Source organism: Lissotriton helveticus, chromosome 5_1, assembly GCF_964261635.1.
Source record: "Lissotriton helveticus chromosome 5_1, aLisHel1.1, whole genome shotgun sequence".
Taxonomy (NCBI): domain Eukaryota; kingdom Metazoa; phylum Chordata; class Amphibia; order Caudata; family Salamandridae; genus Lissotriton; species Lissotriton helveticus.
Genome location: NC_136065.1, coordinates 111,147,138 through 111,173,008, shown reverse-complemented (window position 1 = coordinate 111,173,008; position 25,871 = coordinate 111,147,138). Strand labels below are relative to the sequence as shown.

The 25,871-nt window shown below is 45.1% G+C and overlaps 1 protein-coding gene across 1 annotated transcript in view; it reads right to left on the bottom strand.

The window, feature by feature from the left end:
• PSMB7 (proteasome 20S subunit beta 7) overlaps positions 1-25,871 on the bottom strand; it is a 188,640-nt gene that overhangs the window by 108,322 nt on the left and 54,447 nt on the right. Inside the window, exon 5 of the mRNA XM_078641832.1 lies at positions 12,393-12,508. Within this exon, the coding sequence (XP_078497958.1) occupies positions 12,393-12,508 (116 nt within the window). The remainder of the gene's footprint in view (positions 1-12,392; positions 12,509-25,871) is intronic.

The window sequence follows — 25,871 nt, the reverse complement described above, 5'->3', positions numbered from 1 at the left end:
AGAACCAAGACAACTTGCTTGGATGGATCGATCCTGAAACCAAGGGAGACATTAGGATTAGCTTGTGCAGGAAGATGCCCCGTACGATGGATTTAGGCCCAGATCTCTGTACTGGGGTGAATGTATGACATTGATCTGCATTCTGTCCATCAACTGTTGTTTTTGCATTTGTCATCCCGAGTGGGATGGGTATGCCCAGATGTGAGTCCCGTGCTCTCCACACCACTGGAGTCAAGCTATCCTGGCTGATGACGGCTGATAGCCAGAAACCGGTCCTAGGATGCTTGATTCCGGTCCAGGGAAGACATGGCTTTGCAGTTCGGGCTGGACTGTTCCCATGAGGCACAGGGTCAAGACTGATTTGCATATGGGCATGTCTGAACTGGGGTGGTGTGGAGTGCAAAAAAATGATGGATTTAGGCCCAGATCTCGGTACTGGGGTCAATGTATGACATTGATCTGCACTCTGTCCATCAACTGTTGTTTTTCCGTATGTTAAGTGTGGCACATGTGACTAGTGCTAACTAGTGCTATAGCCGATACCCACATCCCAAGGGCTCTCTACTCCTGCCGGGAATGGAAAAGAACCATATTAAGGTTTGAGGACGATTTTAATTGATTAGACTGCAGCGACAACTAAATAGAAGAATAACAAATAAAATATTCGACTTCAACTTCACTAAAACACTTGCACAACGTTCTGAGGCCCCACAGAATATTTCAGCTGATGCTTCCTATCCAACGCGCTGATTTTCTCAACAGTTGTACTATAGTCTCTATTCTCTTGTTTATCGATAAAGTACAATGTGCCCGGGACCTTATTGATGGAAAGTGTGTCAACATTTTAACCTGCAGCACTCAAAGCTTTAAATATCTATAAACTGTTTAATCTCTTGTTTATCCAATATTTGCTCCAGGCATCTTTAATCCGCATGCAGACAGCTGAAAAGAGATGCAAGGTTGCTAAAAACAATGTCAAATGAGTGAAACCCCAGAAGTCCTATGAACATGGTGTATATAAGTAATCGAGAATATCTACTGGAATGCTAGTCATCTAAATAGGAAAATATGCTGAAATACACAGATGTAATTTCTCAAATGTAGAAAAATATTCCTGAAAATGTACAAAACAGTTTTCTTGTTTTGTTATTCTACCGGATATACTTAGCAGGGATTGAAAGGATGTCTGATGTGTTGCATGAGGCGATAGGGTGCTTTGCTCTGTGCAAATTCTGATGCAAATACCAGGGGTCAGACAAGGGGCTTTGTAAATGAGGCGCGATACCTGTAGGACTTGGAGAGACCACGGGCAGAGTTCATGCACGTGGAGGAGGAAGCTTACAACAACTACAAGTTAATAAATGGATTGATTGAACTTGAGGTAGACAGACACACAAACTAAATCACCTCAAGGAACACTCTAGATTGAGTAAGCATGAGATTCAGAAATAGAGGGATTGTGTCGATGTAACGCATTTCATCTCTGTTTCCAAGGCCTTCAAGAAGTGGACACTATTAGTCAAGTCACTGAAAAGCAAAGTACCACAAAAACTGAGAGAACGTCTTCTGTCTTCAAGAGTAGTGTACTCAAAGAATACACTATGAATGGAAGGGCAAGCAGAACAACTTGGGATGTGGTATTTCATTTTGTCGCTGAAGTATTCTGAGATGGTTCGTGGACACACAAGGGGTGAGTTGATGTGCTTTAGGGATGAGCAGGGACTTAGAGGCCGTCGAGCAACCTTCCGCTTGGGGAGATCCAGTCTTTCTGGTCGCAAGGCGAGGATGCGTTCTTCTGGTTTTTACTGGCGCTTATTGATCGGATGCTCCAGTTGACACTGCACAACCTCCCCATTTTTCAAGCATCTGATCAATGTTTTTACATGCATCGTCTCCTCGTTAAACACCCGGGTTTCTGGCTCCAATTACTTCCTGTGAGCAGGCCACATCAGACACTTACAAGCTCTGGCTGCCAAGGAGCAGCTCTCTCTCTGCACCCCAGGACCTGTTTGCAAGTCCTACCTGCCAGGGCCCAGGATGCGCGCGGTCTTGAAAGAGTAGGCGCAGACCCCTGCCATCCATCAGTGCCAGGTCTCCTTGACAGGACACTTATTCACACTCTCTCATTGCTATTCAATTTGCTGCTTTTTTCTGGGCAGGAATCCGGTGCTCTCCCCAGCCCCATCGATTGGGATCATTTTTCACGCGGGTTGCAGGCTGAGAGGCCTCATCTCTCGGTGGTGGTGCTGCTGCTCCGCGGCCGGCCTGGCCCCGCAGAAGGCGCTGATTTATGAATACCGAAGCAGCCGGGCGCCAGGGGAGCGGCCCCTGCCGCTGGAGAGCGGTGAGGCGCATCTTGCCGCTTCCGAGAGCTGAACTGCACACTTCAAGCGCTTTAATTGTATGCACGCTTTTCATTATAAGTGTTGGCCAGAAGCGGCTGCCAGACAAGCCGGGCACGCCGATAATCTCGCCTCGTTTGCTGGAATCGAAATTTGCCCTTTGTCAGCACAAACAGTTAATTTGATGTTTTTGAACCTAAGTAGGCACGCCGCATCTTCTGGGCAACCTAATGAAAGGCAAAACGCTTTCTCGACCTCAGCAAACGTATTACGATGTAAAATATTTTTTAAACCAATTGGGAAACTACTTTTTCCTCAATAAAGCTCAAAGTTGACTTTATTTGCCATGAAAATTAAAGTCTAAGCTTACAAAGAAATCTAAACAAGAGAATGAAACGTTTACATAAAACGTCAGCAGTACATAACCTTTGTTGCAATGAGATGAATTTTAAATACAGCGAAGACAAAGTGCAATCCAATTGAGATGGGGCAAGATAATGCAGCAAAAATCTGAGCTCAAAACAACAGCTTGCAGATTTCGATTACTGGCACTTTTATATACTGTGTTACTCAGTACAGCCTTCAAAAGCAGTCCACACAGCAAGTTATTGCGCTTTGTAATTCACTGCTTTATATAAAAAAAGGTGTCATAAGTGCATACATTTTTGTGAGTGGAGCATATGTCCCCCTAAGAACCTGGACAAACTCCTAACTCTATAAAGTGCTTCAAAAGGGGCTAACTTGGAGCATTGTCCATCTGGGTTTGAAGAAGAAACAAAAAAAGACAAAAAAATAGGATGAAAACCCCACAGAAGCGCTTACAAACCCAATACTAGTGCTGACTAATTGACAAGTTAAAAACACATACTGAGGGGTCGGTCCTAACTGGGACCAGAAGCAGGCACCTCACAGAGTTCCCGGGAAAGCTTATACTCCAGCTACAGGAAGGAAGATGGTGCACCCCCCCCCCCTTTACAGGTAAATAAGCCATTGCAACAGCGAGTAAAAAGTGGCGGATAGAAGTCCTTCTGGCCACCACTGGTCAGAAGGACCAGTCTGACCAGTGGTGGCCAGCACGAGGCTACCTGAGGACCGCTGATCATGGCCTGCAGGGAGACACGTTCACATTTCTTAGGCCGGTGAGACAACCAACTAGTCAAGCAGGGACGTAATGTGAATCCGAGGCAGAGAAGAAAGGTGAAAGAGGACTTCAACCATGATAGTCCAGGACACCAGTCTGTCTGTTAGAGAAGGTGTAAAAAGTAAGCGCTGCACCCATGCACAGCAAATCCCTGACAAATGGACTGTGGTGGTGGGCAGCAGCTCCAGTAGGCAACGTTAAAAGGAGATTACCACACAAAATAAAATGAACCACAATAAAATATGTATACTTATGAAAGACAAATCTTTTTGGAGTGGGACTTCGGCTCCAGGAAACCAAAGTCACTCCTTACCCCTCCCTCCGTGTAATTTGCCTGTTATAGTTTACGTGGCTGGGATTTGAGATACCTTTGAGTTGGGAGGAACGCTGACGGCACCCCCCCTCCACCCAATCCCTCTTACACCTGGTAAATTGATAGATTATGGGAAACGGTAAGAATTAGAGTCGCTGGTTCCATGAGACCATTTCAGGTGAACATAGTTCTGAACCATGCTCTGCTCTATCGGAGAACAGGCGAATTGCGTGAGTGTTAAAGTAGGAACCCCAATTCTCTGCATCCATTCTCACTCTACTCTGAGGCAGCCATTTTCCTGATGACTGAGACAAAGAAACGAAATTAACCGAAAAGTGTTGCATTTGTCGACCCTAGGAGTACAGGAAGTAATATGCTGAAGGAGCAAAATGAGCCGGGCATGGGGGAAGCACCTCTGGGGAGCAGAATCAAAGCAGACAGGAGAGACTGAGTGACTAATGGTCATATCACAATGTCCGCATGGATCATAGATGGTGCAGCCACAAATCAGAGCATGGCAGGGGCAGTGCCTTCAGAAGTGGGACTTATATGGGACTATAAGTGCTGATTACGGTTCAACAAGACATGGCGAGCGAATAAGGCAAGGAGTAGCCTGCAAAAATTGAATATATACATTAATTTATTTAATTTATTTTATTTTGAAATTTTTATATAGCGCGGACAAGATCTTTGCAGATATCAGAGTGCTTTACAAAGAGGGGTACATGAGGGAGCATAGTCAGTCAGATAAATCAGTAGGTCAAACAGTACAAATAGGTGGCTGCAAAGCCAATCATGTGAGTAATAAGACAAATTAATACAAATAAGCAAAGTGGTCAAGTAGTGCAGATCGGTGCAGAGTATTAACAGCGTTAATGCCAAGGTTTTGGTGACATTTATATTTTCATAGAGGCACTCAATTTCGAAGGGATAGAGCTCTTCAGTAAGTTTCTACAAATAAAGATATAAATAAAGACAACCCGAGGTACAAGTCATACATGCCCATGCATACTGTGCCTGGAAGAATGGTTTGATGGGGTAGTTTTCTTTCTGTATTTATACATTTTTTGTGTGTTTGTGTCCTCAACAAAAAAAAGCACACAAAATCCTGTAAAAAAAGGTCTCTAACACATCAGTGTTCAAAGCAATTATCAAACAAAAAATGAATGCACACAATTTCAGATCTTCTGCCACCCCATGCAGAAAAGCTAACAAACCTGAAGCAAACAATGGGCGGCAAGTGTGGAACGTTGTGTCGCGTATTACGTGGGTCACACCTAAATATCACCCAGATCTTTCGAAGTCAACAAAAAATACATTCTTTTGACAATCAACATAACCCCCAGAAACAACTCACGAGTAGACAAAAATCCTCCAAGAGTCAACCAATGTATCTGGTCAAAGCAAAGCGGTTGGGTGGATAGTCATGGGTTTAGCTGCTATACAAATAGCAAACAAAACATGAACATGAAACATGGAGACAAAAAGTTATTTTCTACACAATAATTTTTCATGAAATAATAGTGCAAAATGAATACAAGAAAAATCAGTGCTGGCTGGTGGAAAAAATATGTTATAGTGGCATTAGAAGTAGGCCTGAAACACAGGTATGTCTTAAGACTGTTAAAATACGCCATAAAGAATCACCTGTCATACATTATAAGGATACTGAAAGTCATCAAGGAGTTCCATAACCATATGGAGGAACGAGGCTGAAGACAGAGTTCCTTTATACGGTTAGGGAACACAGAGGTGACTTGCAATATCTTTATCATGTATGCCAGGGGGTACTTTATCTCGTAATACATGGTTACACCATTACCTTTCCTACACTTAAAACCTTTGTGCGTAGCTCTTTCGACCATGTTTGCAAACAAGACAAATCAAACCTATAGTGCAAAATTAAACATATAAACCTGTTAGATATTTGTAGAAAACATATTAGAAAGTTCTACACAAATCAGGTAAAAAATCAATAAAAAGATGCAGTAGCTCTGGATGTGTAGAAACTTGCAGAAAGTTCTAGCTTTTCTCAATCTACAGAGTGCAAAAAGAAACCACTCGCTCCGATTGTCATTGTAAGGTAATAAAATAGAGCAGAAACAAGAAAACCAACAATTTCAGTGCTTTAAACGTCGGTTTCAATTATGCTCCGTGACCTGACCTGCTTTTAACCTCTACTTCTGCCTGTTGCACTGGAATTGTAATGTCAGAACTCTACTGTAACAACTTATAATAGTCGAGCTCGAATCAAGAATGGGTGTGTCACAAGTCGCCGATTATAAAGAAATTAGAGACAGAGGTTTATACAGGAATTGCAGAATCCCATGTATTATAGTTACTTAGTTGGTCGTCTATGCAAGAAAACCGGTTAGGGTCACCTTGGTCTTAATCTCCCAGCAGTTGAGCAGCAGTTTTTTTTATTTTTATAACAAAACCAAAGGTGTCTCAAGAGCTCAAGATCACTGATCTTCATTTTGAAGAACTAGAGAAGCACCACCCTGCCGGGTTCTATCTTCCACGTCATTGCTGGGATTGGATTTCTGGTTTTGGATCTTGGGTCCAAGCACCGGCTTACAGATGGAGCTCTCCAAGCTGGAGGGGAAAGGATGGAGGTGTAAATGGTCTTTTAGTAAGCAGGCATGTTCAACTGAACTCCATATTCTGAAATGTCGCGTCTTGTGCTTCCGTGGGGATAGACATCGGAGGCAGCAGCTGATGAGGCTGTTCTTTACAGATTACAGGCACATTTTTCCACGAGCCCATAATTGAATTAGTCTCTTAGGTAATTGTTGATGTACAAGGAGACAGAAAATCGGGACCTCTTGCTAGCCCATTGCTTTTGTTAATTGCCTCATAGAAACATTCATTTTCCAACTCCTAGTAGGTGAACGCTTGTTCGACATTCTGTTAGTGCCTTCATCAAAACAAATATAGTCCCTTCAGTCAACACTAGGCAGACGGGAGGGAGGAGTAAGATGTGGGTGCCCCTTCACTCAGTCTCGAGACGAGAAAGCCTACGGAAGCCTTATGGTAAGCCGGGGAGCCCTACTTTGGTCTCATCTGTGCACTGAGGGCGTGATTAGCCTATTCTTTGAGCACCACAAGCCTTACTCCTACTTTACTCTTGACTTCAAGCCTCTAGTCTCCCAGCAGAAGCACAAACGGTGCCTTTATGCAGGATATCATCGGTAATATACTATTCACTGGGCTCTCAAGAGATTGTTCGCACTCATCAGCCGCGTCCGCATGAAATCGATTAGGTAGGAGCGCACAAGTGTGGTGAAGACTTATGAAGCGCGCCCTTGCGGAGGCAAAAGATACTCGCTCCGCTGGCACGCTGTTCGATACTCTTTTTTAATCCAAATCACACTGTGGTGGGTTTTCCTTTTCTTGACAGATTGTAGTAGGTTCATTACACCCAGTGTTCAGCCAGCACGGGGGCGTGCAGCAGCTCCACGCCCTCCATCCAAAATGTTCTGACAGAAAGCAAGTTTTCAACATCAGATACACAATTCAGTAGATGTCATGATCTCACATGGAAATCTGTCCAAGAATGTGGCCATAAAATGTGTGGCTTTTTCTTAGAAACTGTATTATTCGCTTTGCGGGTCTCCTCGCCTCTACCATTCACTCTATTTGCAGTTAGTTGTTTTCCGCCGATCACAAGCTCTATTTGCTTACGCGTCCTTCGCACCCATGTTCCTATTAAAACTTGTCTTTTTAGAGGGGATGTGACACATCTGTCTGCAAGCCGTAGTGTTACCAATTCTTTAATTCTGAGCACAGCGTGGACTATGGTTCCGCTCAGAGAGGGTTACTAATCTTTCACCACCTACTATTTATTGAATGACTTCACCTTCTAGAAGTGATTCACTGGAATGTACGAGGAACTATTTTAGCTCTAAAATGTACACACAATCATTACACGGTTTGTCACTCTCTCTCCAATACCCATGCTATCAATTTTAAACACCCCTGTTCTTTGCTACTTTTGCCAAGCGGGCAGGCTTTAGGTTATTTACAGCAATTTTACATGGATAATATTTAACAGGATTTGTCAACGCTGGTTTTGAACATGTTGGCACCTGAAAGCAAGAGCTACTGGCTTTGACAATGTTAATGTTCTGCTGTAGTTAGAACCATTTGTTATTACAAGGCTCTGACCGGTTCACTATTGTTTTTGGGTTCCTCTGTTTAATATTTCAGGAAGCTGTCGATACATAAATAACTATGTGCCTTAGGATGGCAGAAACAAATAATAGATAATATAAGGAGCTATGCAAATTAAAATACGTCAAACTAGTGAGCCTTGACGGAAAGCGAAGAGGCCTGCGGTTCTTTCTTCGACCCAGGCATACAACATCGTTAGCACGCAAGTCACTTGTGAACAAGTCCCTTGTGAACACGACACGCATGAAGCAAATACACAAACATTAATTATGTTTTACAGAGTGCAAGGGGTCACCTAGAAAACTCATCTGCGCCGAATCTTTGAATGGAAAGCAGGAATGTTTACATGTACTTAATATTAAGCAATGTCGTGGAGGCTTGTCTGAACTTAGCTGCAGCACAGAAGTCTAGTAAGCAGACAGCCCCATAAGTAGTTGTTAAAAGGCCCCAAAAATGATTATACGGCCACATGTTGAACTGCATCATACCGCATAACTTGGCATTTATTGCAGCATAAGTCTGCTCAGCCTTGCACATACATTGCTCTTCGCCTGCCGCATACCTCTTGTGGCCTTTGTTACAGAGCAGCATCATTCTAGTGATAGCGTGGCAGGCGTGAAAAGCACCCAGTTCTGCCCCGGGCGGCGGCCCAGCACTACCAAACGCTGCATCAAGTCCTTGCTCTACGCGTTTCAGCTCTCACCGGGAGCCCATTACACCCCCGTCACCGTCCGTGTACGCCTGCATCACGCGGACATGGTACACAATACCGTAGAAAACTTTGCAACAGAATCCAAACACAACCATCAAAACAAACTATGCACGTTCTGCAACAGCAATGCTTATTTAGTCGGCCAAACAAGATGACAGAAGACCAATGCATATCAGGAAAGGCTTCGACGTGCAAACACAACCATTGCATGTTTACTGAAGCAACAGCACCCTCTACTGACAAAGTGCTATATTTTTTCCACCATGCTTGCCATTAATACAAAGGCTCAAGACAGTTTGGTTTGTTGAATAAATTTCACGGGGGAAGAAATGGGATTCTATTCTTAAAGGTAGATCTTTTTCCGTTTGGGAATAACACTGTCATTCATGGTAGTAAAGCCACAATTAGCCCACCACCATTCCTTTGCAACTTGAAAACTTGTATGTGCACAAAATGCAAGCTTCTAATGTTGTAGAGTGGAAGGGGAAACAGAAGCAACATAACTGGGGCCGTCGTTTGGCCGGAAGGGTTTAAATGACCAGGAAGACGTCACTTTCAAAACAGGAATCTCTAAAGACATTGAGCAACATTACAAGTCAATGGTCGGGGCAAAAAGTCAAGAAATAAGGAGGGACCGTGTGCAGAAGCCCCGGTGAGCCCGATGCTGGCTGCGCCCAGCTCTCCTCGGAGCGCTCCTTCGGGGTCCACGTAGCCTCTTCCAGAGGTTACATTCCAAGCAGGGTCTCCCATATATATATATATATATTTTTGTTATAACATACTTTATTTGATGACCATTATATCCAATCCAATGCAATGAATATTACACAGTCAGTCTTTTTCCACTTACAATAGGCACAACATCAGTTTTTCGTGAATTTACCATCCTTTTTACCTCCCACCATTTGGCTGAAAATGGGGACTAAATAGTGTCAGTTGACATCTCGGATAGCATATCATCACAATAATGGCAGATAAATGTGTAGCATAAAGTTGTTACATTTCCAATTAACATCAATAACAAATTCAACTATGTCCCCTCCCAACCCCCACTCCTGGTCGTTCGGTGTTTCCGGTGCCCATCATACCCTCAAGGGGGAGTGCTAACAGTGTAGTACAACAGGGTCTGCAGTGATCATGAAATACAATGTATGGGTCTGAATCTTGAGACCTACTGTGGAAGAGTCATATCATCTCTGAGTGCTTACGGGTTTGGGGCACCTGGTGGGGGTAGTAAGTTTAGTGAAGTGATTCAAACTCATGTAGCATGAGCTCCCAGTCCATCGAAATGGGTTGTTTCCGAAGCCCCCTCTCTTCTTCCCTCCGAAGGGCTGCCCCTTCTGCCTTTCCTCATTGAATCAGGTCGTCTTGCCAGCTGGATAACGCTGGACATCTGGGGGACTTCCACCTCATGGTGAGGGCTCTTACAGCAAAATGAGGGCAAGGTCTAGAAATCTGTCGTACTTTCTGGACTTTCGAGCATCTACGGAGGCCCATAAGGCAGTTCAGAGCGTCGTCCGATATAGGGATTTGTGTGACTTCGCCTAGGGATTGACAAACTCCCCCCGATGAGGCCCGAAGGTGTGGGCAAGCCCACAGCATATGAAGGAAGTCCGCCTCGTCTCCTTTACAGAGGGGGCAGCAATGTGAAGCGTCAGGGAACATGCGATGCATCCGCTTGGGGGTGAGATATGACTGATGCAGGATCATGGTCTGTATGAATTTTAGGTTGGCATTACGGGAAACTCTTTTTGGGTGTTCTAGCATGCACTGCCATGGCTTATCAGTGATCTCTGTGATAGAGTCCTCAGGCCATTGCGTTCTAAGTGAAGTGTGATTGCAGCGTGCGTCCGTATGCCTGTGTATAACCAATGCCCGTATGTACATTTGCACTTCGTGGGTCCCCGTTGGTGTGTACCACCGAGACAGCACAGCACTAATGCAGAGTCGAAGGCAGAGTAAATCGTTGCACTGGAGCTGCTCGCAAACACACCAACGGAGACCCACGAAGTGCAAATGTACACACGGGCGTCCCGGCCATAACAAGTCCACTGTACACAACGTGATTGATTAATCTCCTTACGTATGGGCCGTACTGCATTTACACATCATGATCTGAAGTTCAACCATCTCCCGAGTTATTCTACCCTGATTTCCACCAAACTGACGACGAGCAACAACCAATCTGGTCTCCTGCCCCTATCCTGTCCTGATGAAGACCCCACAGCAAGGGTACTACTAATCCTGCAACCTGAGAGGGTCGAAACGTCGACATCTGTCCTTAGTTCTTCAGCTTCACCCCATGAAGGATACACATTGTTGTTTATGTGGAGTATGAAATGTATCAAATCATGTATTGAACTTTTGGTCGAGTTTTGTTCATATTTAAATTGACATATATAACGTGATTACATCAATTTGGTGTATTTTACAGTCACTATTCCCGATTTCACACCATCCTCACCTCATCACTCCCTCCTCCCTTCCCACGGGGCACTGGATAGTTTATAATTGTCCATTCAATGTTATGATATTGAATACGTACTTACATTGTGAATAAATACACTGTAAGCTTATTTCTCATTTTTTGGTTTCTTCTATTGTATTTATGTTTATGAATTGAATGTCCGCTACTGGGACCCCTTTTCCTCTTAATACTGTTACTACCCAGGTCTCAGTGACTATGATTGGGTGAACCCCCCTACTTTATACGCCCTTTTTATTAGGGCACAACTTTTAAATGTCACTAAAATAAGGTGCTGCACAAAATGCAATCGTGTGCCGCAAAATGTTAATTTTTGCGCCACAAAATTCCCTAATCCATGCCACAATATTCGGTGGGGTCTGTTCAATACAGATCGATTGTAAGCAAACAACTGGTATGTGCATGGGCGATCGGCCAGTTTTTCTTTTCTGGTTGCAGCATACATTAAGAAAAGGCCAAGCTGTGAGCTCTTTTAAATAAAAAAAAATTAAAAAAACAATACAAGTATATTCGAGTGTTCTTTCACACACAATCTGCAGCAGAGAGATGGCTCTGAGCAGGTCACTGTTTGATCCAAGTGGGCCTCGTGAACATGTGATCTTTAGCCATTCGCCTTCTAACAAGAAACCAAGATTCATGAAGTATGAAGAAGGTTTAGTTCTTGGTTTGAGACATTTTAAAAAGTTACTGTTTGAGAAGTTTCCGAGCCAATTTGTATCATTCCTAATGGATTCCTGTCTTATAAAGTCTGCCCTTCCAAGTCATGCATACTATTGTAATATGCAAGTAAGAGACACAATCAAAGCAAAATATAGATTTCTCGGCTTGATTTTTTTAACAGATTTATGCTGCAGGAAAGGCGAACAAGTCTGAAATTGATTTTTTTTTTTTTTTTTAACAGGACCATGTTAAGTCACATGGCCAAAAATAACACCGAACCTCTGGGGAATCAAATGATACGAATTCAACAGATGCAAACATTTACAGCAAACACTCACAAGGATTCAACTACTGAGCACATGGGGAATTGAATATTCCCACTGCAAAACACACAACATCTGTTGCAAAAGAAGGAAAGCGAAAGAACATGGCAGACAAGCGAAGGGAGAGAGAGTCTCAAAATGACAAACTGTGAATTATAACATTAACGACACCAACAATCAGAAAAGTGAGGTTTCGAAGGATTGCGCTATTGCAACTGACAAGCCACTAAAATACATTCTTACCCATGGTGACGTAGGGTAATTTGTCGGTGGATCCGTGCGGGTAGATGCTGTACAGGTGGGGTCCGTTACAATCCATTCCACCCAAGACCAGGGCAGCACCAATGTAACCTTGATATCTGCAGCAAAAACATCCGTAGGAGAGAGGGTCAAAATACAAAACATTCCAATTCTTTGAAACGTTACGAGTGATAGCAGGACCAGTAGTTGTATTATGACGTGAATTGTGCACTGAAGGTGCTCTCTGTTTATCACTCGTATGACATTTACTTTTTATGGCTTATATTCTGGGACATAATACTTTTACAATTCCTGGCATACCAAAGGGGAGAGGGGTTGGCCTAACGGCTAAGGCGCTCGCCCTCGGACCTGGGGATCTGGGTTCGAGTCTCGGTAACGACGCCAAAAAAAACCCTGTGATTCTGGGCAAATCACTTAATCTTCCCGTGCCTACAATGAAAGTGTGTCCTCATGTAACGTAACTGGTGCTATGTAAAGCGCTCTGATAACTGATTCGGTTCTAGTTCGCGCTATATAAAACTCTGCAAAAAAAAAAAATAAAGAAAAAAAGACAGTGAAAGAAAATGATGGCACTACCCCTTTCATATTTTGTACAATTTCCACTCATTAATTTTGAGCAAGATATTTCAACCCATGTAAAGGAAACACGTCGGCTTACATAACATTTTAAAATGGTGTCACAAAAATGTACATCTGCAACTCAAACTATTAAAAATAAGGTATGAAATTGCACAGTAAGAATATCAAATAATCTGTTTCACTGTTCCACCACCAAACATTAAAACCACCCCTCTCTCGCCTCAATCAATCATTCAATGGGCCGAGTGCCCAGCATTAGAGTGTAAAAAACGAGCTTAAAACGATCAAATATTGTGAAAGAAATAAAAATGGATTAAACCATGAAACAGTTATTGACTGTTTTTTGTCGTCATTTTGCCTTTCTGATTTTCCCTCTAAAGTTACAAAAATAATGTTATTTCGAGAATTGGAAGCCTTCACCATCTTCCAGTCCAGACACCTGTGCTAAATGGTTCACTATAACAGGGGCAAAAACTACAGTCACAGTTTCAAAAGGAGATGTTACCCTCACACTCAAGTGGAAACCTCAGACTGGAAGTAGTTCCTGGGAAGCGCCTACACTGTAGCTAACCGTGTTTTTTTTTTTTTAACGACTCCAATAGTGTGGAATGTTGTAAACTTGTATTTGTTCGAATGCATTTTTCCTGTAAGATACTTAAGTTATTAACAGCTGAGCAGTGCTTTACTTGTAAAATAAAGTGTGCTATTGCTCAGAAGCCCGGCGCGCAAAATACCAAGGTTGGAGGTCTTAAAACCCACCTCATGCCTCTTTAAATCGACTTCAAGACACTAATCTGCCCCTCTATTTCACTCTAGGAGGTTCTTGCTTTCTCCCTCTGTGACGGTTTGCAGTCTCTCTTCCTCCATCTTTCGGATCTGTGGTTTTTCCCTCTTGCACTTGGTGTGTTTCCGAAACACCTGCCCCTCGAAATTGCATAGGATTAAGATCCATTAGGGATTGAAAGGAATATGCTACTTACCAGTATGCATCTGTTCTTGGCATGTAGGGCTGCGGACATTTATATCTATGCATAGATCGCCGCCTAGTGTTGGGTCCGGATGATTGCACATTGTTGTCCTGGAAGAGTCTTCGAAGTATCACGAGATAGGTGGCTCCTCCCCTGGACTACAGTGCGCATGGGCATCCCCTCCATGCTCAGATTGTTTTTCGCCATTGTGGCCGAGATGGAGTGTGATACAGTAAGTGATGACCATGCTTGAGAATAAAAGTGATTGCTACAGCTTTGACAGGCACCGGGGAGGAGGGTGGGCGATATAAATGTCAGCAGCCCTACATGCCAAGAACAGATGCATACTGGTAAGTAGCATATTCCGTTAGAGGCATGTGGGCTGCTGAATTTATATCTATGCATAGAATAAATAGTAGTACCCTCCTTAGCGGCGGTTGCCCGAGCCAGCTGCAGCAGTCTGAAAAAGAGTTTTTAGAACAGCTTGACCTACAGCAGCTTGCTGTTTTGCGTGTACATCCACACAGTAGTGTTTGGTGAATATGTGGATGCTCTACAAATGTCCTCTAGAGGAATGTTACCCAGGAAAGCCATGGATGCCCCTAAATTGCGTGTGGAATGCGCTCGTGGGGGGACTGTTAATGTGCGTTTAGCCTTTTGATAACAGATTTGTATGCACTTAACAATCCATCTGGCAATACCTGACTTTGAAATTGCGTTGCCCTTGTGTTGTGGAGAGAAGGCAACAAACATTTGTTTAGTTTTCCTGAAGTCTTTAGTCCTGTCTATGTAATACAGGAGAGCCCTTTTAACATCTAGTGTGTGTAGTGCTCTGTCTGCCACTGAATCAGGATTTGGGAAAAATACTGGTAGTTCAATAGTTTGGTTAATGTGGAACTGTGACACCACCTTGGGCATAAATTTAGGGTTGGTACGCAGCACGACCCTATTAACATGAATTTGAATGAAAGGCTCTTGAATAGTGAGGGCTTGCAGCTCACTAACCCGTCTGAGCGACGTGATTGCCACCAGAAAAGCAACTTTTCATGTGAGAAATTGAATCTCACAAGAGTGAAGAGGTTCAAATGGTGGACCCATGAGCCCGGTGAGGACTATGTTGAGGTTCCAGACAGGCGAAGGCGGGTGTCTTGGAGGAATGACTCTTTTGAGTCCCTCCATAAAAGCTTTAATGGCCGGCACTTTGAAAAGGGAGAGGTGCTGTCTATTTTGAAGATAAGCGGCCTTTGCAGCTAAATGTATCCTGATGGAACAATACGCAAGATTGCATTTGTATAGGTGCAGCAAGTAACATATGATGTTTTGCGTGGAAGCATCTAGTGGATTAATGCCATTATTGGAACAATAGATGACAAAACGCTTCCATTTTGCTGCATAGCATGCCCTGGTGGTAGGTCTTCTAGCCTCTTTGATGATGTCCATACAGTCAGGGGGCAGGTTTAGGTAGCCAAAGTCTATGACCTCAGGAGCCAGATTGCAAGGCTCAACTGTTGCGGATCTGGGTGCTGAATGTCTCCATGGCTCTGAGTGAGGAGCCTGGGTGTGAGTTTTAGTCGCTGGTGGGGCACCACTGAAAGTTCCAGGAACGTGGTGTACCAGGCTTGCCTTGCCCACGTTGGAGCAACTAGGATGAGTGTCATGGAGTGCTGCCTCAGTTTGCGAGCCACCAGCGGTATGAGTGGTGCTGGAGGAAAAGCGTACGCAAATCTGTTTGACCAGTTCATCCATATCGCATTGCCCTGAGACTGCGGGTGTGGGAACCTGGCGGCGAAGGTGCGGCATTTTGCGTTTTCTGGCGTGGCGAATAGGTCTATCTCCGGATGACCCCACTGCTGGAAATATGGTTGGAGCACCGAGGGATGTATCTCCCACTCGTGCATTTGATGGCTGTGCCTGCTGAGGAGGTCCGCCATTTGGTTGTCCCTGCCCGGGAGGTTTTCCGCCAGAAGGAACATGTTCCTCTAAATGGCCCACTTCCATATGCTCTGTGCTAGGTGTGATAACTGTGGGGAGTGTGTCCCCCCCTGCTTTTGAATGTAGTACATTGCAGTCATGTTGTCTGTCCGGATAAGCACGACTTTGTTGCAGAGATGCAACTTGAATGCCTTTATCGCCATGAAGATTGCCATCAATTCTAGGAGGTTGATGTGCAACCGTTTCTGCTGTGTGGTCCACAGTCCCTGCACAGTATAATGGAGGACATGAGCTCCCCAGCCGTGGAGAGATGCGTCCGCTGTTAGCACCACCTGTGGTAGAGTCTCTTGGAACGGTCGTCCTTTGCAAAGGTTTTGTGTGTTCCACCAATGCAGAGAGTTGTATGCACGACCGGTCACCAACACTAGGTCCTTCAGCTGTCCGTGAGCCTGGTTCCACTGGCGTGCTAAGCATTCCTGAAGCGGACGCATGTGTAGCCTCGCGTGAGGGACTATAAAGATGCAGGAGGCCATCATGCCTATCAGTTGCATGAACACTTGCGCTGGGAGTGAGTGTTGTGGCCTGAATTTCCGAATCAGTGCCTGCATGCTGTTGACTCTCGCTGAGTTTGGTTGCGCTGTGGCAGTGAGTGTTTATTTCCGCGCCCAAGTACTGCTGTACAGGGGCGGGTTGAAGATGGGACTTTGGGTAATTGAGTGAAAATCCTAGACTGTGTAGGTGGTGAATTGTGCGGGACATGTGGCTGGCACACTGCTGGGCCGATTTTGCTTGGACCAGCCAGTCGTCTAGATACGGATAGACATGGATGTGTTGTCTCCGAAGATGCGCGGCCACTGTCGCCAAGCATTTGGTAAACACCCTGGGGGCTGTAGTGACCCCGAAAGGCAGGACCTTGAACTGGTAATGCTGGTTGTTGATGGTGAACCTGAGATACTTCCTGTGACTGGGGTGCATGGGAATGTGGAAGTAGGCATCCTTCCGATCTAGGGTTGCTAGAAAATCTCCCTGACTGAGCAGGGGCAGAACTTGCTGTAAAGTGATCATGTGAAAGTGTTCTGACATGATGTATTGGTTTAAGGGTCTGAGGTCCAGAATGGGCCGCAGAGACCAGTCTTTTTTGTACTGAAGTACAGTGAATACACCCCTGTACCTCGCTGGTCTAAAGGCAGGAGTTCTATGGCCCCTTTTTGCAGCATGGAGATGACTTCTTGCTGCAATAAGTGCATGTGCTCTGCGGACATAGGACGGTGCCTTGGGGGTATGTTGGGTGGAGTGGACGTTAACTCTAGACAATAGCCGTGACGTATAAGTTGTCTCACCCACCTGTCTGTGGTAATGCTTTCCCAGACTGGCAGGAACTGTTGAAGTCTCCCCCCCCCCGACTGGTGTGGTATGGTCAGGGGGCAGTGACAAGACGTCACTGTTTGTTAGCGGCGGAGGATCTGGTATTATTATTTCCACGTCCTCTGCCTTTGGTGCTGTTCCCACGGTATCCACCCCTATTGTTCTTGTTATAGGTGTATTGTGTGACTCCTTTGGTGTATTGAGCTTGATGCGATGCCTGGCCTCTAGAAGCTCCCCTGTTACTGGAGCGACGAAAGGAACTGCCTGTGAATTGTTGAGACTGCAGAGCACCCATGGATTTTGCAGTGTCAGTGTCCTTTTTAATCTTTTCTAGAGTGGTGTCTACTTCAGGAACAAACAGGAAGTTAGGGTTAACTGGCTGATTAAGTAGAGTGGTTTGGATTTCTGACTTGAAACCAGAGATGCGGAGCCAGGCATGCCGCCTAAGGATTACGCTAGTGTTTATGGCCCTAGCTGCAGTATCAGCTGCATCCAACGCACACTTAATGGACGCGTTGGAGATTAACTTCCCTTCCTGTATAAGCAGTTCTGCTCCCTCCTTATAAGCATGTGGCAGGTGTTGCAGTAGCTGCTCTAACGTGTCAATGGGCCCTGTCATATCTTGCTAACAGGGCTTGTGTGTTGGAGATCCTCCAAATATTAGCAGCTTGAGCCGCTACACGTTTCCCAGAAGCCTCAAAGATCTTGGACTCTTTGTCCGGAGGAGGAGCATCACCAGTTGTTTGAGAGTTCGCTCTTTTGCGAGCATTAGCCACCACTAAGGAGTCCAACGAGAGTTGGCCCTTGATATACGTAGGGTCCACAGGCGCAGGCCGGCACTTCCGTTCAATTCTGGGGTTCACCACCCTCGCCTTAGTGGACTCTTTGAAAATGTCGTTGGCATGTTTAAGCACACCCTTGAGCATAGGCAGTCTTTACAGATCCTTCGGACGTGGAAAACGTATCAAAAAGAAAGTCTTCCTTCACAGGGTCAGCGTGCATGTCGACATCGTGGTTAAGGGCTGCCCTTTCAATGAGTGCGTTAAACGCAGCAGTGTCTTCAGTAGGCGAAGTTTTGACTGCATACGACTGAGTGTCAGGGGTAGTGTGTGGTTCATTAGGGTCAACAGTGTCCGCCCATGCCTGGGACTCATCCTGATCGGCGTCAATGGGATAGTTAAACTGCTCCTCATTGTCCCCTTCCTCTACATCCTCAGTGACTGGTGTGGGTGAGTAGGTATAGTCTTGCCCATAGGGGAGTATGGGTTCGAAAAGGATAGGAGATGTAGTAGAGTCTCTCTTTTTCTTTAGAGGTATTTTGTAAGGTTCCATAGGAGTTTCAGGCCTGATTTTCCTTTTGTAAACAGTGAGCCTGCCTGATTCGGAGTCGATGTATAATTTCGACTGCTCGTCGTAGGTCGGCGGCTGGAACTGAACGTCTTCGGTTCGAGGCTGGGCGGTTGCAGCTACTGATGTTGACTTGGATGAGTCTGTAGCTTTTTGGAGGTGGACAGCCCTAGGCCTTGCCGTTGGGGGCAGGCCATATTTGATCGGCGCCGAAGGCACCGGTGACGGACCGACTTGCTTTGAAGATTTCGACTTTGATCCGACCGACTCCGACTGGTCCGTGTGCTTGTGGCTTTTCGTCGACTTGATCCGTTGCTGCGCAGCAGGGACGCTTGCAGTCTTCGAGGAGGTTTGTTCCTTCGTGCCGAGGGTGGTTTTCGGCTCGAAGGCCTTGACCAGCTGCGGCTTCTGGATCTTCGGCTCGACGGCCTTTTGGGCCTCGAGTCCTTCGGAAGAGGCGCCATCTTTGGAGCCGGGCTTCGACGTCGACGTGAGCGTGACCTGTTTAACAGTAGACACAGGCTTTGTCGGTCCAATCTTCGGGTCGACGCCCCCTGTCGACCCAGAGGGGTCGAGCACACGTTTTAACTTGGGAGGCTCCGAAGTCTTCGAGCCGATGGCGGCCGTGGACACTTTCGGTTTCGTTTTTGTGTCTTTATGTTTCGGTTTCGACTGCTCCACTGATTGTGGCCGCTCGACCGATGGCTCTTTGGAAATGTTCTTAGTCGGGCCTCGAAGCGGGACTAGAGAACTGGTATGAAGATCTTGGCTAAGGCCTTCCGGCGATGCCTCGACCTGAGCCGTGGAAGAGTCTGTATGAGGCCCGCTATTGCGGTTGGGCCTAGCTCCTCGCTTGAGTCGTTGTCGACGGCTCCGAGAGGTGGTACGTCGTCTCCTATAATAATAATAATAATAATAATAGGGGCATTTATAAAGCGCTGAGTTACGCACACCGGCGTGTCCCCGCGCTGACAGTGGGAGAGGCAGGTAACAGGGAAATAAAGCTACCAGGCAGACCATTATCTGACAAAGAGGTAGGTTTTTAATTTAGCTCGAAACCTCATTTCTAATGGTTCCAAGCGTAGGTCTACTGGGAGTTTATTCCAGTGGTTTGCCGCTAAATACCTAAAGGATCTGCCTCCCATGCGAGCTTTCTTCACCTTGGGGATCCTCAGCAGTCCCCCACCCGCAGATCTGAGCGCTCGGGCCGGTTCGTAAGCTTCGATCAATTTCTGCAATGGTCTAGGCGCCCTGCCATTCAAAATCCGATGACAGGTGCAGAGGGCCTTGTATTCGACTCTGCTCTTCACAGGAAGCCAATGTAGCTTCTGCAGGGCCACCTTCGAGGGCGCCCTTTTGGGCAGCCTGAGGATCAAACGTGCTGCCGCATTTTTCAGCACTTGAAGGCGACCAACAGTTTTCCCCGGTGCCCCCAAGTACAGCAGGTTCGCATAGTCCAGCCTTGCGGTCACCAGTGCATGTACTAGGGTTTGACGGGCTTCCATCGGCAATAAGTCGAGGACTTTCCTCAGCCTTTTCAGGACCCCAAAACACACGCCTACCACACGGTTGATCTGGGGCCCAAAAGTGAGACCCGCGTCAAACCATACTCCTAGATTTTTTGCCTCCTGACAAGGGGTGGGAGTTGGTCCTAGACAGGATGGCCACCAAGCCGACGACCAAGCAGACTGGGCTCTCCCCACCACCAGCACCTCTGTCTTGCTGCCGTTAAGTTTTAAACAATTCTTGGCCATCCAATCGGCAAGATCTTTCATGCACGATCGGAAGCCATCGCAGCAAGACAGGGCGCATGCGACAGGGAGATGACCAGCTGCGTATCATCGGCATAAGATACCATTTGGAGGCCATGGTTCTCTACAATAGAGGCAACAGGCGCTACATATAGATTAAAAAGGGTCGGGCTCAGGGACGAGCCCTGGGGCACTCCCTGGCCCAAAAATACCCCTTTGGAGTAGCAGTCGCCCTGCCTCACTCGGAAGCTTCTTCCCGTTAGGAATGCCTGGATCCACCTCAGCGCAGAGCTAGCGATGCCACCTCTGTTCAAACACTGTAGCAAGATGGAATGTGCTACAGTGTCGAACGCCGCGCTGAGGTCTAGCAGGATCAAGGCCATAGTTTGCCCCTCATCTACACCCTGTCTCAGATGTTCTGTGGCCATGAGAAGGGCGGACTCCGTAGAGTGGCGCGGTCTAAAGCCGAACTGCGTGGCATGAAGCAGTCCCGTCTCCTCCACATGTTCCATAATTTGGAATGTCTTCATCATGGACGTAGAGTTCTTCCTGGTCCTCGTGGTATGGGGAGTCTTGCTCCGATGTGGGATCAGAGTGCTGAGCAGGATCCTCTTCGTGTACACCCTCCTCGCCGTCACCCCGAAGATATTTTCTGGGTCGGGTGCAGAGTCCAGCGCCGACTGTCGTGCAGTGCGTCGAAGACGAAGAGTCTTCTTCGATCTTGAACTTCGAACAGGCCATGCAGCTGGCCTCGTCGTGCTCCGGCGAGAGACATTTATTGCACACTGGGTGCACGTCGATGTGAGGGTATTTTGAGTTGCAAACTGGCCAGTGCTTGAACGGACTTCGTTCCATCGTCGATCGTTGATGGGGCCTCCGGCGTCGAAACAAAATGTCGTCGACGACTTGTTGGAAACAAGCGTAAGGCACCGAACGAAAGACAATACCGACGCCCCGAAGGCCTTTTGGCCTTGATAAAGAGTGTATGTATATATTCCTAACTTAAGCTAAGAAAGTACATCCGAACCCGATGGCGGAAAAAAACAATCTGAGCATGGAGGGGATGCCCATGCGCACTGTAGTCCAGGGGAGGAGCCACCTATCTCGTGATACTTCGAAGACTCTTCCAGGACAACAATGTGCAATCATCCGGACCCAACACTAGGCGGCGATCTATGCATAGATATAAATTCAGCAGCCCACATGCCTCGAACTGCGTTATGCACGCTGACATGCTGCTGTTTACCTGCCTGAATAAAGAAGTTTGAAACTACTCTCGAATGGAGGGCTTGACTCTCTTGCAGGGAATGTGCAAGAGATATATATATATTTTTTTTAACCATATGGCTCCTTTCTCTTTCCCGGTAGGCGCTGCTATGGCCGCGTTACTCCTGTGGTTGAGCCCAACCACTTTAATATCAAAAACAACGATTCCTCACACCGGGGGACCTTGAAGTCGCAAAAACAAATCGCTGGGCACACTGAAGTGTTCTTATTCCTTTATTTTCAAAGCCAAGGGTATTTCAAAGCAAACAAAGAACCAACGCGTTTCGACAGCCTCCGCTGTCTTGGTCACGGTCAGTTTTTGAAAAGTGTGCTCAAAACTTATAACCTCAATAAAGTTTTTTGCATGTGGTCACTCCCCCACAGGGGGTGTATCTCTAAACACAAATGATTGTAACCCACACTCCCACATTATTACGAGGATTCTGGGTGATGTAGTTTAGAAGTTTTTTTACATACAGAAGGGCGAACAACCTAAAGGACCAACTGGTACATAGCCACTTCAAAAAAACAACCAAAAAGAAACTGTGGTTAAAAACGAAAGGTTTCGTGAAATGCTATAATTGCAAAGCATGCGATACCACGGAATCACTGGAAGATGGGGATACCAGTCGCCTGGCAGAAATTTTGTTAACTCCAACGCAAGAAGGGAGCTTACAGGATGACCAAGCGAACAATGTATCTGTAACAACACATCAAATCAGAGAACCAAGCAATTTGAAAAATAAATCAAGTAAACTGCCAATCTCTGCTCATGATGCAATAGATGTTTTCAATGAGGCGATATTAATGGATATGGAGACAATGGCAAAAACCAGGATGGATATGAGGACATCAAATATCTCAAGAAAAGAGTGGGAGGCAATCAAATCCCTGAAAAATTATCCAACAATCGAGATAAAGCCATCTGACAAAGGTGGAAATATTGTAATTATAAATAAGGAGGACTATGAACAAGAGGCACTAAAACAACTGAATGACACTAAGTGCTATGTCATCATCAAAAGAGTAGAATATGTGAACAGCATTACAAAATATCATTCTATGCTGGACGAATGGAAGAGTGATGGTATGCTAAGTATGGAAGAACTCACATTTCTCAAGTGTGATGCCCCTATTTTACCCACCTTTTACCTTCTCCCTAAGATCCACAAAAACGCCAAGAGACCACCAGGGCGTCCAATTGTATCCTCAATTGGAAGTCTCTTAGAAAACACTTCCCGTTTCATTGACTATTTCCTTTCTCCTATTGTCAAAGATTTACCCTCATATGTTAGGGACACTCAAGATTTTCTCCTATTAATGGACAACATCTCTTGGGAACCGGACATGCTTTTAATCACACTAGACGTAACGAATTTATACACTTGTATAAAACATGAACATGGTCTAGCAGCTACCAAGTGGTTCCTTGATATGAAACCAGATAAATATCGCACACATAGTAGCATGATTCTCAGCATGATACGTTTCTGTTTATACAATAACATGTTTCTTTTTGCAGGACAAATATACAAACAAATAAGGGGTACTTCCATGGGCTTGTGCTTCTCCCCCAGCTACGCAAATCTCTTTGTGGGCTGGTGGGAGAAGCACGAGGCATGGGGAGGAACTAATGAAATGTGGAATGACAATTTACTGTTATGGACTAGGTATATTGATGACCTTTTAATAGTGTGGCGAGGTGATCAATCCTCCGCTGAGACATATTACGGCACTTAATGAAAACCAGTGGAATTTGACATTTACTAGCACGATAAGTACCACCAATGTGTTTCATCTTGATTTGGAGGTTTTTGTACACAATGAAAGACTACATACACGGCTTTATAGTAAGCCTACAGCGGGCAATGCCGTACTACATGCGGCGAGTTATCATCCTAGGAGCCTTGTAAAAAATGTCCCCATGGGGAAATCCTATGATTAAAAAGAAATTGCTCGACTGTTGATGAGTTCACAAAAGCAAAAATTGAGGCAGGAAAACGCTTCAAAGACAGGGGCTATTCTAGCAACCTATTCAAAGAAGCAGTTGAAAAATCATCGTCTGTAAATAGGAGGGATCTTCTAGTAGTCAAAAATAAACCCCAACAGGATGATAATGTGAGAATGATCACCACTTTTAATAACAAATCGGGTGATCTAGTACGAAGCTTTAAAAAAAAAACTGGCACATCTTGACCACGGATAACATCTTAAGGAAACAGTTGACAGATAGGCCCTTAATTACCTATCGCCGCTGTCAATCTTTATCAGATCATCTAGTCCATAGCCATTTCATTTCCAAACCCCCGCCTGCACCTTTAACGAAAATGAAGGTTTTTTTTCCTTGTTTAAGGTGCAAAGCCTGCAAAAATAGTAAAAAAGTTTTGGAATTCCCAGGCAGAACAGGTGAAAATCGACCTTATAGAAAAATCAAACATCTCCTTAATTGCAACTCTGACCACACAATCTATTGCCTCGAGTGTCCATGCATGAAAAGATATATCGGTAGTACTATAAATGCTACTAAGTTAAGAATTTTAGAACATATGCGAGCAATAACAAACAAGGATAAGAATTATCCGGTTGCTCGTCACTTTGCCCTATACCACCAGAGCAACAGAGATCTGCTCAGTTTCTACTGCATGGACCAAATCTTAAAAACAGAAAGAGGCGGGAACAGAGAAAAAGCACTCCGAATTTTGGAGTCGAAATTCATTATTGATCTCAAAACAATAACACCTTGGGGTCTGAATAATGATGAGGAGATGTGGGTTCACCTGTAGAACCCATATGAATAGGGGAATTCAGAACTAGGGAACAGAGCTTATGCTAAAAACGGTTATTGTATATATTTTTCAGAAGACGTTAAAAGAGATGAATAGGCGTCAAGACAATGTTGCCTAATAAAGCGTTGCAGCTGATTAAAATTAGAAGAAACAGTAAACATAGCCCATACAGGGCAAAAAGACCAAAAAAGAAAAAACAGCAGTAGTTGACTTAGGGGGATTCACCCCATAAAAGTTAAACGATGTTGATAGAAAAGGCAAAATAAGTCGCTACAAAAAATGAAATTTCATGTGATGCAAGTAAAAATGAAGTATGTACATATATGAGATTATTATGATGTTAATGCTTTGTAATTTTATTATGCACTTTATATTCTTAGCCATAGTAAAGCAATAGAAATGTGTGTTGACATGTATATTTTAAGATGGCCGCCCCAATCCTTGGCGTGCATTGTCCACTTTCTATGTTAATGTAAATAGTAGAGCTTGGCGGGCTTTAAAATGGCTTTGTAATCTGAGCACTAACTGACACTGATGAAGCTTTTCACAGCGAAACGCGTCTGTCTGGGGTGAGGGGGGTTTGCAGAATAAAATTCTTAATACCGGATTTCCAGCGTGCTTGCCGTTTTTCTGACGAAGGAAAGTCAGATTGTGTTTAAGTTTATTAGCGTTTTCACCGGCGCTGGCTTGAAGCACCCGGGTGAAGGAGGAGCGACGGCGGTGTATATGTATAGATAGATATAGATATAGATATAGATATATATATAAGTCCCAGTGGTCCCCACCGGCAACCACCAGCTCAAACTAAGCACTGCAGCTGAGGGTAGACTAGGTCAACAGTGCTCTGTAGGGCTTTCTCATTTGAAGTAGGCCTGGGCTGTGAACTCCGCTCCATTCAAGGAGTTTTCTGCACTCCGCAGATCTCGCAGAGTGCAGAAAACTCCGCTTCCCGATGTGCAGGAGAGTTTTTTCCCTGGCGCTCAAGTAGAATTTCTACCCGAGCGGCAGGAATACCAGCACAAATTTTGCGGAGTTTTTTTTGTAACTTCGCTGAGTTTGGCATAGCAAAACTCTGCAGACCCAGCCCAGCCTAATCTGAAGGGTGTAGCAGCTCAGATTTTAGATTGTCAAAGACATCTGGACCATATGCCATCAAGGACCAGATTACTACATGTGGAGTATGCCCAGACCCAGATTAGGTTGAAGTCTTCCTCCATGGGCACCAGGTGGTCCATGGTCAAGGCCTTCTGTGCTAGCAGAAGAATTAACGTTGCATGGTCTTTGGCAAACCTCAGGCCCAGGTTTAAAAAAGGATTGCTGTGGTAGTTTTCATTTGTTGGTACTGACCTCCAAAATACGAGTTGCCCTTCCATACCACTACTAGGATTATGACAATTATTTTTTGTCTTGGCTAGAAATATTGGCAACAATTTTTTTCTTGTACCTGTAAAATGCACTTCTGCTGGA